General features: G+C 36.7%; 1 protein-coding gene across 1 annotated transcript in view; it reads right to left on the bottom strand.

Moving 5' to 3' along the window:
* Nucleotides 1-13,762, bottom strand: part of LOC139720532 (tyrosine-protein kinase Fyn-like) — a 77,202-nt gene that overhangs the window by 51,308 nt on the left and 12,132 nt on the right. The window contains exons 2-4 of the mRNA XM_071631884.1: nt 12,498-12,718; nt 10,308-10,404; nt 8,642-8,740 (exon numbers count right to left, since the gene is read on the bottom strand). Of these exons, the coding sequence (XP_071487985.1) occupies nt 8,642-8,740; nt 10,308-10,404; nt 12,498-12,693 (392 nt within the window). The 5' untranslated portion in view covers nt 12,694-12,718. The remainder of the gene's footprint in view (nt 1-8,641; nt 8,741-10,307; nt 10,405-12,497; nt 12,719-13,762) is intronic.

Raw genomic sequence — 13,762 nt, forward strand, 5'->3', positions numbered from 1 at the left:
AACTGGATGTGCGCTTCGCGCACATCACGAGCACAAAGTTCCTTGGGTTCTAGATGCTCTCTCATGCTATCTCAGGCTTATTTTTCAACATACAATGACACGGAGTAAGAAATCATTTCAAGCGGGAGACACAGAGCCGGGGCGAGAGAAATTAAATTTCAAGCGGGAGAATGGGAGACTGTGCAACCAGCAATGGGCTTTCGGCAGGAGATCTCCCGTCGAAAGTGGCAGAGTTGGAGTCTCCGCGCATGTACAGAAGTTTGAACACTCAGAGGGTTTCTGCCATACAGACCTTGTTTTTGTGTCATTCAAGTTAATCTGAAAGAGCTCAGTGAATAGGGTAACTAGTACATACAGTACGTATAATACCTCATGCACATGTTCTACAAGCTTGCTAATGATGATAAAAAGCTTAATGTGTTCTATGACTTGAAAGTCATGTACATTGTATGTGACTATATAATGATTGCTGAGTGCTCTCCAGTTTATAATAGAGAACTTTCACTTTCATGTAACACCGCACACGGAAATTGCACATATCCTCATAAAAAGTTACAAGATATGGTAAGATATGAAATCCCACATTGCTATGAGATCTATTATTATACATGATTTACAGAAAAGGGAACATGCACTTTGCACTGTGTCTTTTCTTCATCAAAATCAAGCTATAAACAGCAACTACATGTGCACCCCCTAAAATTGTTCCCCACCCTTTTGTTTCTGCCAAGATGAGCTCAATGTACAAGTTGGCGTGTTCTCTTTCACCATAGGCCATGACACACAGCAGTGAGCGATCTATAGAGCGAATCTCTTTATAATACAAGCGCTGATATTTGGGTCCACCTACGCAGTAGGTGCCGTAGTCTCACTTGTATGTAAACTATTTGTTGCAACTTTATAGAAATCCCCTTTAAGAGAAAATGAAACCTAAACATGTACAGTACAGTATGTCGATTGAATGAATGCAGACAAGATAGAACACATCAGTTAAGTTTAAGGACAATCAGACAATTCCTTTAAAAATTCTGAATTTTAAAAGTTTGATCTATCATTTCTGGATAATTAAAAAGAAATATTGTGACATCTTATACTTTGGATTATATAAGAAAATGTGAAAAGAATTCAATACAATTTCAAAAATTGTACAAAAATAAGCAATTTATGGGATTTTACAGCTAATAACATCAACTGCATCCTCAAACTCAAAGTAGCAAAGGCTAGTGTGTCATCACCTTACAACTATTCCAATGGTTTGAATACAACAAATTTGATCATAAAATATTTCTTGTTACTATTAACTTTGATAGCAAAGCACACCCTCTTTCTCTTAAAGGACAAGTTCATCTTCATAAACATAAGGATTGAGAGAATGCAACAATATTAGTAGAACACATCAGTGAAAGTTTGAGGAAAATTGGACAATCAATGCAAAAGTTATGAATTTTTTAAATTTTTGTGTTGGAACCGCTGGATAAGGAGACTACTACAGCTTGTGAGTCATATGCGTACAACAGTATAAAGAAAATGTAAAGAAAATTCAACATATTTTCACTTTTTTCGCATAATAAAAGAGCACTTGACTTGACTTTTTCTAAAGGCATGGGGAATAATATTACCCATAACATTTGTCGGTAACGAGTCGGGGGAATGTGTACTTTTTGCAAACAATGAAATTTTGTGAGATTCTCTTTATATTTTCGTTATATTGTTGTACGCATGTGACATCTAAGTTATTCACACACTGCAGTAGTCTTCTCATCCAGCGGTTACTGCACAAAAACTTCAAAAATTCATAACTTTTGAACGGATTGTCCAATTTTCCTCAAACTTTCAATGATGTGTTCTACTAATATTGCTACATTCTCTCAATCCTTATGTTTATGAAGGTGAACTTGTCCTTTAAAGTCACTGATGCTAGGGTACTGCAAGACTAGACCACAATTTGACAAGAAGGATAATTTTTTTTTTGTCATTGATTTCATATAAAAAATAACCAAACAAAAGACAAATACCAACTACTACACACACTGTTGCTTCAAAAATCACGGCCTCATGAAAACATTGAAACTTTTAAATTTCAAAACCCTCTCATGTTTTGGTACAATTTTGATGAAACTTCATGCATTATATTTGTCTGATATACTCTACTTTTAACCCATTGAGGATGAGTCCTGAGTATACTGTAAAACGAGGAATGTTTGCGTGCACTTTAATTTCGCGAATTTCGCGAGCGCCAAGATTCGCGAAATTAAAAAGCACGCGAAAGTTCTTGTCTACACTACATGCACTTAATGCTGGTGGCAGTTCGCGAAAATTTCATGCCGCAAAAAAGGCCATCGGCACCAATTCGCGAAAAATTCATGCCGCGAATAAATCATGTTTTACAGTACTCGGGCAGGGGTCTATGGGAAATGCATTTTGAAACAAAATCTGCCTGTCCTCAATAGGTTAATACACTCAAAGCCAAATCGTTCAGAGTGTGGCACTGCACCTTTATATTGGAACAGATTGCTACTCAACAGGTAGAGAGTGAAATTTGATGCAATATGATCTCTCAGTGATGAAGGAAGACTAGGGTACTGTAAAACGAGGAATGTTCGCATGCATTTTAATTTCCCGAATTTCGCGAGCGCGAAGATTCACGAAATTTCTTGTCTACACTATATGCATTGAATGCCAGTGGCAATTTGTGAAAATTTCATGCCACAAAAAAGGCAGTCGGCTCCAATTTGCGAAAATTTTTGTGTCGCAAATATATCATGTTTTACGGTACACTGTAGTTCATAAATGTGATCAAGATGGGGAAGCTGTGTACAAATATATCTTGCTCTAGCCTATCAAGAGTTCATGTCATGTACTTTGGATTGGTGTACACCACACAACAGTATCAAATACATGAAAATGTACTTTAAAATGTAAACACTTTGTTTGCTCAGACATGTCTGAACTCATGTTGCATGTACCAGCTGATCAATCTACTTTGTCCGTAACAAGAGCAATATTCCCTGTTATTCCATGAAACAAAACGGTTCACACCTTGTCGTGGTCATTACTGTCTATAACCCAGGTCTCTGGGGGAATTGTGAGAAAATCTAGCAACTTTTCTGGAGGCTTTTTCCAGTCTCCAATTAATCTTGGAGATATGTCAGTTAGGTATGGCCACACTGCTGACTGTGATGTGGAGACGTCACAGACATGTCTCCAAAACTCTTAAGAAGTCTTGAAAAATTCCCCACGACAAAGTTGTCTCTTTGTTTGAGACATCTCGGCTGTCTTCTTCTGGAATCTTTGTGATAGTGCAAGCCATTCTGCATTGCGACTGATTGACAAATTGCCCTACATTGAAGTAAAAAAGCTCTGAATTAATCAGTGTTTTCAGTAGTAGCCATGATAAAAAATCACGGGCATACATACTCGTGCTAGATGCAAACCAATGCCTTCCTGATCACAGGAGTCTTATCCACTAGACTACCAAGAATCAACTGACGGCCAGTGCTGGTTTGAATCCTTTTTCAGCAGGTAATGCATATTTATTCAAATTCATGAAGTTCTTGCATCAAGTTTACTTATTAAAACGATCCCACACAAAAATTTAATGAATTTGAATTTAACCCATTTTTTGTCTTTGGAGTCAAAGGAGTCGTCATAATTAATCAGTTGTGGCAGTCACGGGGTTGTCTCCTCCAGTGAAATAGGCCCTTCTATGTCCATGGCATTGCAATAGCTTTATAGGACTATGTTGGGCAAGCCTAATCGAAGGGGCATCCCAGATGATTTTTATACTTTCACATCATGTAAACATCAACAGCTACATGTATAGATTTGTGAAATCTATTGTGGTCTTTAGAGAAACCAATACTCTGAAAAATCGTTCACAAATCACTGAACAATGTAGAATCTATGCGCGCCTTCTTCTTTTGTTCTGCTTCCTTGAGCCCGAACCCATTCATTCTTACGGTGAGGCTGCCATGTCATCACCCTTGCTTGTTGTAATTTGTTATAAATTTTGAAAACAGTTTTATTCCTCAACCCAATCACTATAAATTCTGAAAATCTGTACTCGGTATTATAACTAATTTATCGTTGTTCAAATGTTCATGTAAAAGTCTGAAAACTATCCGGAGGTCTCCTTTAACAGAAGTTTTCTTGCTTGTCAGGAACATCATTTGAAAGAGTGGTATGCATAAAATATGAATCTTTCTATACATGTATTTGCTAATCAGTCATAGCCTCCTGCCTAAAGTTGTCCACACTATTACAAAAAATCCCTCGACAGGTACAATGTAGGCTGAGGTGGTGGTTACTCTCTGGCACAGTGCCAAAGGTCACAAAAGTAGGGAAATTCCCTATTCAAACAATAGACTGTACCCGAGTGGCGTAATAAGTACATCTATTTGCAGTTACTGCATTTGCCCATTATTTTTTTTTTATATATAATTTCGCCTGAAACCATTTCCTCTTTATGTAGGCCTACACACACATTAAATTTAACCCACAAAAGGGGGATGTAGAGGTTTTCCTTGAATAGTCCTGAGATTAATCCTGTGGATGCTATGTGTCTGTTATAATAATGTTGCATATTTGCTCAGGTATAGGTACAAATGCAAACAGCTTTTTGGAATGTGCTAAACATACACTATAGGTCCTACATTTTTTTATCTTCAAGTGTAACAACCACAATGTAAGAAAAAAATCCTCAGCTGGCTCCCTGCCAGTAACCGCTACATGAACAATATATAAATTCTTAAGACGTAATTCAAGAGAAAGAAAAAATGTTCAGTTTGCCAAATTGTTTGATAAAAAATATCCCTTTTATGATACCACTGTAAACCTTGATTTTAATCTATAGTCTATAGATAGTCTACAGACTATAGTCTTTGTCAAAAACTGTCTTGCTGTAGTAATTAAGAGAGGGGATCATCAAAGTCAAGCCCCAGAAAGAATCCTGCTGATGAGGTATAGCATCAGCTACTCATCACTGTCCCATACATTCATCCCCATGCTGGTGTTTGTCAAATAAATCTGCTCACTGTAGTTTCCTTGGACTATTGATATTGTTCCCATGTTGTTACTAGTGGTCAGGTTTGTACACTGGCCACACGCCATGTGCAAATGAATAAAGTTATCTTATGCACCCACCCACAACAAGCAGATGTCAGGCAGAGTTAAACTTTCTGTGTTTAAAAATATCCCTTTTATGATACTACTGTAAACCTTTTGGTAATGCAGAGTTCCTGTTCAGTAGGCATGGCAGCACATCTACATATGCTGGAATCACATCTAATTTGTCCCTTTTTATCATGATTTATCAAAACATTGTCACTTGGCTAAAGAGGAGCATTTTTCAGAGTTTATATGTTGATATCTCTTTTCCCCACACCTGGAAAAAAATCTACAGAACTATGGAAGTTTGGAAATCTAGAGATGGTACTTTATGTTTTCATGTACGATCAAATAGAGCTCACACTGTGCACCAGCACAGCCCTGTTGACACAATGACTCTGAAATTAAAGAGCACCATCGCCATTTGAGTTTTCACAGTTATAAGCGATCATGGAGAGAATTGAAGATCTTAAAAATCCCTCATGCTATTCATGTGCCCGACTATGGCTCTCTCTGCTCCCTAATTGTTCGTGCCTACGGTGTGAAGGTCGTAGAAAAAGCCTATAAACATTCCAGCTGCTTTTTTTTTATATCATACATCCACTTCCTTTCAATATAATCTTTAACATCAACTGACTGTTTTCTTTTTATTGTGATATAAAGTAAGTCATGTATGTAAACATTGTTCTATTTTTAAATAAGTTCAGTAGTGACATGACAATGAGGTTTTTAATATTGTAGTACTTTATGCAAGTTTCTGGTTTCTTGGTATTTTATTATCATTGTTAAAATTTGGAATATTTCCTTTAGAAATAATTGAATGCTTTACAGTAGGTAGAAGAACATATAAGAATGACACAAGGAAGGCATATATAGGCAGATATATAAATCTTTCATAAAATTTTGTTGTAACATAAAGAAAAATGAAACATGTTCATGTTAGCATATCATAATATGTTAAATAGTCACTACATGACAGAGTAACAGATTTTCAATATCTATTGCAAGTACATGAATGGGCATTTTAATGTACAGTGCAAAATATTTAAAGGTGACAATCACATGAATTTATGTTAAAAATGTGAAGGTAGACACAAAACAAGTTAAACCCAACAAGCTAAATCATTGTCTGAAAGGTGTGTTGAAAGAATGGAAGATACATTCACCCTAATGTAGTGTTCATGTAATAAACAGAAACTTCTAAAGACTAAAAGTTCCATTACGGGCACTTTGTGAAAAAAGAAAAAAAAAAACAGACTGAACTTGTGAGAAAGTTCCCTACTTAACCGCATTCCATACCATAAGTGCCCAGAATGCTGAGGTCTATCAAGCAAGAGTGCTTGTTATTCTCAAGTGTCTCCTTGTATGCAATGCCATGCCAAAGATTGAACACACCAGTTGCTCAGACGTTCCCGACAGTTTCTGTTGACTTTGCCACATATCCGGTTAAAGGGTAGGGCGGGGTTGAAATTTGAAGCGCATGGATAGTAATAGCCAAGCCTACATGTATGTCAACTTCTTGCAGTTAGATTTACTGTAGTGAGTGTAGCAAAGCCTGACGAACACATTATACGCGTCAGACAGTTGGGTGTATAATGTCATTAAAGTACGGTCTGGATTCATAACCAAGAGTCACCAGTGTGTACCAACTGACATGAGATGCGAGCGGTATAAAACACTGCTAAAATTTGGGACATGGGACTCTTAAAGGCATAATTTACCATTTGCAGAAGAAACAAAAAACCAGCATTAGTGCTTTTATAAGTTCTAAAATGTGAGTTGGGGATAGAAACAACCACTGTAAAAATTTGAATCCATATAATCGATGTCAGGTATTGTTAAATACACAAAATGTGAACAACAGTTATAATAAAAATGTTTCCAGACTAAACCGTCTACACTTACGGTTTAATGAGAAAAATACTGATATCTCCGTATATATTTTAGGCTTTATTGCAAAAATTTTATATGGTAGGATGTTTTGTGATACAACAGATCTACACATATGCTTCAAATATAATATCTTGAACATTTTTAAAATCACTTCTCCCAAAGGTAAACAGGACCTTTAAAAGACACAACATACATTTGAGCAGGAGGGGGAAAAAGTTCAGCGCAACTATTAACCCATTGGGGACGGGATAATATTGCTACAACACACATTTCCCGTAGACATCTCCCACCGTATACTCTGGACTTGTCTTCAACGGGTTAAAAATGTATGTTGTTTTCAAATAGAGTGGGGAAGTAAAAGATATCTTCCCCCACCTACATCAAGTTTGCAATTATGCTCTCAAACATGCTGTCTGTAGGACAAAATGAAAGTGTATGACTTGTGACTTTATGACTTGTTTCTTCCTAAAAAAATTGACAATTTCTTTAGCCACCTGCACTTGTTTAAACACATTTAGACAGAGCACTTTCTGGTCACACAAAAGAATATTGACCCTCAATCTGCGTGACAGTGAAATTTGATTGCCGTCTTTCAACGAATATTGCCCCACATGCCGAACAAGAATAATCTTAAACTGTGAGTCTCATTTGATATGACACATCAAATTTAATTCTTTGAAAACATACAACTAGATTTAGAAAAAAAGGCACAACTATATACCTTCAAATTTAGACAGATGAACAGAAGCACAGATAATGAAAAAGTCATAGAAAAGATAAAAGATAATACAAAACAACGACAAAAACATAATGATAAATAGATGAAGCAATAATCATATGAATGTGATTACAGGAGTGTGTTCATGTATCGCTTGTCACCAAAAGCAGAAATGAGCTCATCTCATTTGATGACCCCTCTGCCCATCCCCCCCCCCCCCCCCCTTCGTGATGGCAAAGGTGACAATGACCTGTTAATTACGGTTTGAAAGGAACAGATATTATCTAGTGACAGATATTAAGCAAATAATCAACGTTGGTGAAGGAGATGGGACAAACTATCACTTCTGAGGCGATCTGGATGTAGCTATCTTTCCGAAGCGCAGCTGAGGAAAGATAGCGTACACATTCAGATCGCCGAGGTGATAGTTTGTCTCATTGCCTGAAACTAAAAGTTGATTATTTGCTTTAAATATTCCACATCTGGGGTCCTAGATATTCCCATTTTATTCCACATCTAAAACTGTTTTAGCTGTATTTACATTGCAGGTATCCTTAGGGCTTTATAGGCTACGTAGTTTACTATAGACGTATGCACGTAGATGACAAAACAACGAATTTGCTCCGCGCACCGCGGCACCGAAATTAAAGTGCGTTGCACTGTGGACTATCCACAGATCCACAGTGCAACGCACTTTTATTTTGCGCGTACTCATCTCGCGTTAGGACTGTATGGACTGAAGAGATCAGCGAAACGAAAGGGACTATCAACATAGAGTGTAACGAACTTTTCTTCTCAGGTGATGTGATGGGCGAAACTACAGTCACTTTATCATGTGATCAGTTCTTGACCAATACTATAGCAAGATTTTTAGTATGTGGAATATAATTATATCTATTATTACTATAAAATGTAATCGCTTACTCTTCTCGTTTCATGCTGTCAATGGGGGCGACATAGTTGCTGGGTACGTAGCCTTGTCTGCCAGTCCTCTGTGAGCGGGCCATCCACCAGTCTCCCTCTCTGCAGAGATAGATAGAGAGGAAAAGGAGAGAGGATGAAGGGGTTAAGGGATGGTATGGTTTTGGTTGGGATGGGGCTTCATGTGTCGATTTTTTTTTAATGATTTTTTTGAGACTATGAGTAACCTGTTATGAAATATGAAAGAGCACATAACTCTAAAAGGAATTCAAAGTTTATTTGATGAAAATTGGTTTTAAAATGGCTAAGATACCCCATACAAAGCGATCTTAATAAAGGGTGGAACACGCCTTTTATCAGGATCGCTTTGTTTTTCTTTGTTTTGGGGATATCTCAGCCATTTCAAACCAATTTTCATCAAACAAAGATTGAAATCCTCTATTGCATGCTCTTTAACAGATCATAACATGGTTTCTACGTATCTTGCAAAATTTTAAAAGCTAAATCCTTATCTCACCCAATACTATACCATCCCTTTAGATGGAAAGAGAGAGATTTTGTAGGTCACCAACACTGCACACTGGCACTGGTCCGACAGTCCCTGACAATTAAAAGTCCCTGTCGGACCAGTAACTTTTCAGGAATAGACCAGTAAAACATGAAAAATTGGGTACCTACTGGTTCGACAGACAGGTCGGACCAGTAGAAAAAATGGGTTAGAACACGTAACCCTGACTGGTCACATTCAACAAATTCCTTTTTGTTCATCTACTTTTCGAATAGGTTTCCCTAATTTACGTCGATGTAGGGTAATTTGTCAATCATTTACTTTAAAGGTTTACTGGGTGAACTCTAAATTAACTATGTAATGCCCCAAAAATGAAATGAAATATCAAAGTTACTTTAATACAGTAATGTTATTTGCATTACGTACATCATTATTACAACAATCTACATGTCATGTTGCGATCTTTTAACCGCTTTTTTGTAAAATTTCAGCATTGAACATTTTTCTCATGCAATATTACTCTGAGAAATAAAAGAGAATCTCACCAACAACTATTGGATGACCAGCTTTGAGTAATAGTCACCTTCTCATTATTTTATAGGGTAAGAGTCAACTGGACTTATAGTATTAAAGGGTGTGTACAGTTCTGGTCGAGGTGAACATTTAGCTTTTAACGTTTTGTGAGATATTCAGAAACCACTCTATGAGATGTCAAAGGGCATGCAGTTCTAAGGGGTATCAAAAGTTTATTCGATGAAAATCGGTTTTGAAATGGCTGAGATATCCAAAAACAAAGTGAAACAAAGAGATACTAATAAAGTTGGGGCATGTCGCCTTTTATTATTAACACTTTTTTTGATATCTCAGCCATTTGAAAACCAATTTTCATCAAATAAACGTTGAATCCTTCTTAGAATTACATGCTCTTTCATATTTCATAAGAGGCTTTTCATTATCTCACTTAGGAATGTTCAAAACATGAATCCCTACCTCAACCAGTACTGTACAGTCCCTTTAACAATGCAACTTGTCTTTAAATTTCAAGCTACAGTCTGTTGTTTTCACAGCACCTTTAAATTTTCAAAATTGATCATGAAATGGTATGTTTCGGGAATGGAGTAAAAACTAATTTACAATGCTTGAAAACAAACAATGCTTTACGTTTTTGTGACATCCAGGACGTCCCCTTTGCGGAACTCCAAATCATCCTCTGATCTTGCTTCATAGTCGTACAGCGCTGTAAAACTTTGGACGACAGCTTTGATAAGAAGAGGGGAAAAGTAAAGAAAAAGGAGAAATACTTTCACATATATATTGGCACTTGTGAGACTAATTTCATTTCATAGTTGCAGGAATTTGTGATCAAGTTCCATAACCAAACTAGCAGAATGACTAATAATGAAATATATCAGTTCTTTTATACAACGCTTGACACAAATGTAGTTTTGTTACCATGCACAATATTTACCTCCAAGGAAGGAGGAGGCTAAATCTTTTCATCGACGTCCGTTCATCTGTTTGCAAAATAATTCAACAATTTTCAAACGAATTTGAATGAAACTTGCAGAAAAAAAAAAATTATTATAACACAAGGACAAACAAATAAATTTTGACAGTACTGATCTGGGAATTTTAATGGATTTTTGACGGCTTTTTGGTCTTTTAGCAGATAGGATCAATGAACTTGGGAGTTCAAGCTGCCCGTACTTGAGGTTTGCATACGCCCATTAAAGTGCATGCTCTGGTCGGGTGAGGCACCGCACAACAGGAAGATGATGATGAAACATAAACATTATAAGGCTTCTTTATTGGTAAATTGGGCGATTTTCAGCATGCATGGACATCACTGAAATCTATGCAAGAACAAGATCAGTGGTAGAAATGAGCTGCTTGGTGAAGGTCTGCACTCTCAAAGTGTTTTTCTTGTTATATAACTTATTGCAAAATATACTTCAGTGAACTAAAAAAATTTGTGACAATAAAAACACCATCAAATATTTAATGTATACTATGCATGACGTACACATACATGTGGGTAATTCCATGAAGTTGGGGCAGTGTCCATGTAGCATCGTGATATTTAAAAAATACATTTCAGCATAACTCAATATTAATTATGCTATACATTTATTGTTTGTAGGCTTTACATTTGCATTGAGGCCACACATTTTCCTGGAAATTTTGTGCCATTCAGACTCAATTTTGATGAAGTTATCAAACAATACACCTTGTATGTAATAGTGTCCTGTAGCATCGTGATATTTTAAAATTTGGTCCTAAGAGACAAATTATGGCAATTAGCTTGACCAAAATTTGATGCAATATGCATATTTACAAGATATGAATGAGATAGCTAGATATCTCAAATTTCCTGCACACAGTTTTAATTTTAAAAGAAAATTACGAAATGTATCACGATGCGGTGTCCTTTTTTTGTGACATTTGGTGGACACCGCGTAGCATAGTGACAAATTGTGTAATTTTCTTGTAAAAGTAAAACTGTGGAAAGGAGAGTTAAGATATTTAGCTATCTGACTAATCTAGTAATTATGCATATTATATCAAATTTTGGTCAAGCTAATTGCATTAATTTGTCTTTTAGGATCAGATTTTAACTATCACGATGCTACATGGACACGTCACGATGCTACAGGACACTGTTGCATATCGTTTTACAGGTGTAATAACTTCATCAAAATTGAGTTTGAATGGCACAAAATTTCCATGAAAATGTATGGTCTCAATACAAATGTAAAGCCTAGATAAACAATATATGTATAGCATAATTAGTATTGAGTTATGCTAAAATGTCACACTTTGTGCCCCAACTTCACGGAATTACCCATGTACAAGCCAGCGTACATAATGAACTAGAGAAGCACTCTGAGAGCACAGACCTCTGCCAAGCAGCTCGTCTTGTTCTTCTGTAGCAAGCTGTGGTACCTCACCACTGATCTTGTTCTTCTGTACGTAGAGATCAGTGATTTCTACCCATACGCCTCTATCTCTCACCTCATGCAAAATCTTGAATTGCACTCATGACCATTCACTATTTGAAGAGTTTTATCACAAAACGAGCTAACTCCATTCTTATTAAGTTCATACATCAAAGCTGCTGAAAAAACAAAGAAAATGATAAGAAAACAAAGGATATTTTAAAACCATAACTTCTAGAATATTCCTTTTTACGTCACAAGTGAGGTATTACTGGAAGGGTTTAATTTTGCTCTATCTGATGATCAATGGACTTTCTTTGAAATGTTTAAAACTGGTGCTTAGCTCATTTTGCAATAAAACTCTTCATTTGTATGAAATTCAGTGAAATTATAGATTGTGTACTTCCGGTCATACCTGGTCTCGGTGAAGCAGAGGGAATAATGGCATCTGGCGTGTGGAACATTATGGGGTTTGACAAAGGTCTGCTGCTGTTAGGGTCTGGGTAGGACTGTGGAAAAGCCAGGGGAGGGTTCATGGACATGGGGGGCTGGCCAGGGGACGGCCTGTAGTCTTCCCCCCTGTCTTTGTTGCTACTTCCGACACACCCCATCACTCTCGACTACAGCATAGCACACCTGGAGGTGGAAAGACATGATAGAGTATATACATGTAGGAATGAAACTTTATTTACTGTAACTACAAGTTGTATGCATTAAAATTTGAACTTTTCGGATTCCAACTACACTGTATAGCCATTGGCCAAGTATACGTTAATGTCTACTGTAAATGCAGACTCAAATTTTTGTGATACATTAACTTTCGCGCATTTCATGCTACTTTTGGCAAGCGCAAATTCTAAAACCCGCGAAAATATCTTCAAGATTTTATCTGCATGTTTAGAATGGGGTAATAATTGCACAGCGGGAATTCAAGAACCCAAAAATATGTTTTTGAGCTGCCCAGCGCGAAAAATTAATCGCGCAAAAATATCGGTGTTTACAGTTTTTACTAAATCTATAAAGGGAAGATTTGACCAGCAAATCATTGGCTGAGAATGAAAGGGCATTAAGTTGCCACTAAAGCCATGGTGTTCGAGGCACCTATACTGCCCTTCTCATTCTCAGCTGATAAAATATCCATTATTCCTAGTTAGCATGCATCCTTCCCCACCTCTGGCCATCTGTGCGATACATGAGGCATACAGTGTACTGTAATACACAGACCAATGGCAATACACTCATCATCAACTTTTGCAATAGTTTGCAATAAAGACCAATGAGCCATTTTTAAAGGTTGCAGTTACATGTACATGATCAAAATACAAACAAACAGTAGAACTGAATGTATTGCATTTAAATGTCAAGTGACGAGGGGGATACAGATTTACATGTTATCAAGACAAGTTTGTAACATACAAGTGTACATGTATAGGCTACTGACTAAAGCTACTGCATAATATGATGATCCTTTTTAATAATAACACCTCAACAATATTGTATACCATTGTTTTGATAGCACAAATTTTAATAGCACAAAATGTCAAGCAAGACTGCAGCAACACATCTTTTGTCACTTTCAGATGTGTACACTGTAATCGAACAAATAGCAATCAATTGAGGCGGGCAGCCAGTGAACACTGATAAATTACATTTTCAGTACTACAAAGTCAGACTGTTTAC

Source organism: Diadema antillarum, unplaced genomic scaffold, assembly GCF_040938485.1.
Source record: "Diadema antillarum isolate AM-2024a unplaced genomic scaffold, OU_Dant_1.0 scf00000128, whole genome shotgun sequence".
NCBI classification, from domain to species: domain Eukaryota; kingdom Metazoa; phylum Echinodermata; class Echinoidea; order Diadematoida; family Diadematidae; genus Diadema; species Diadema antillarum.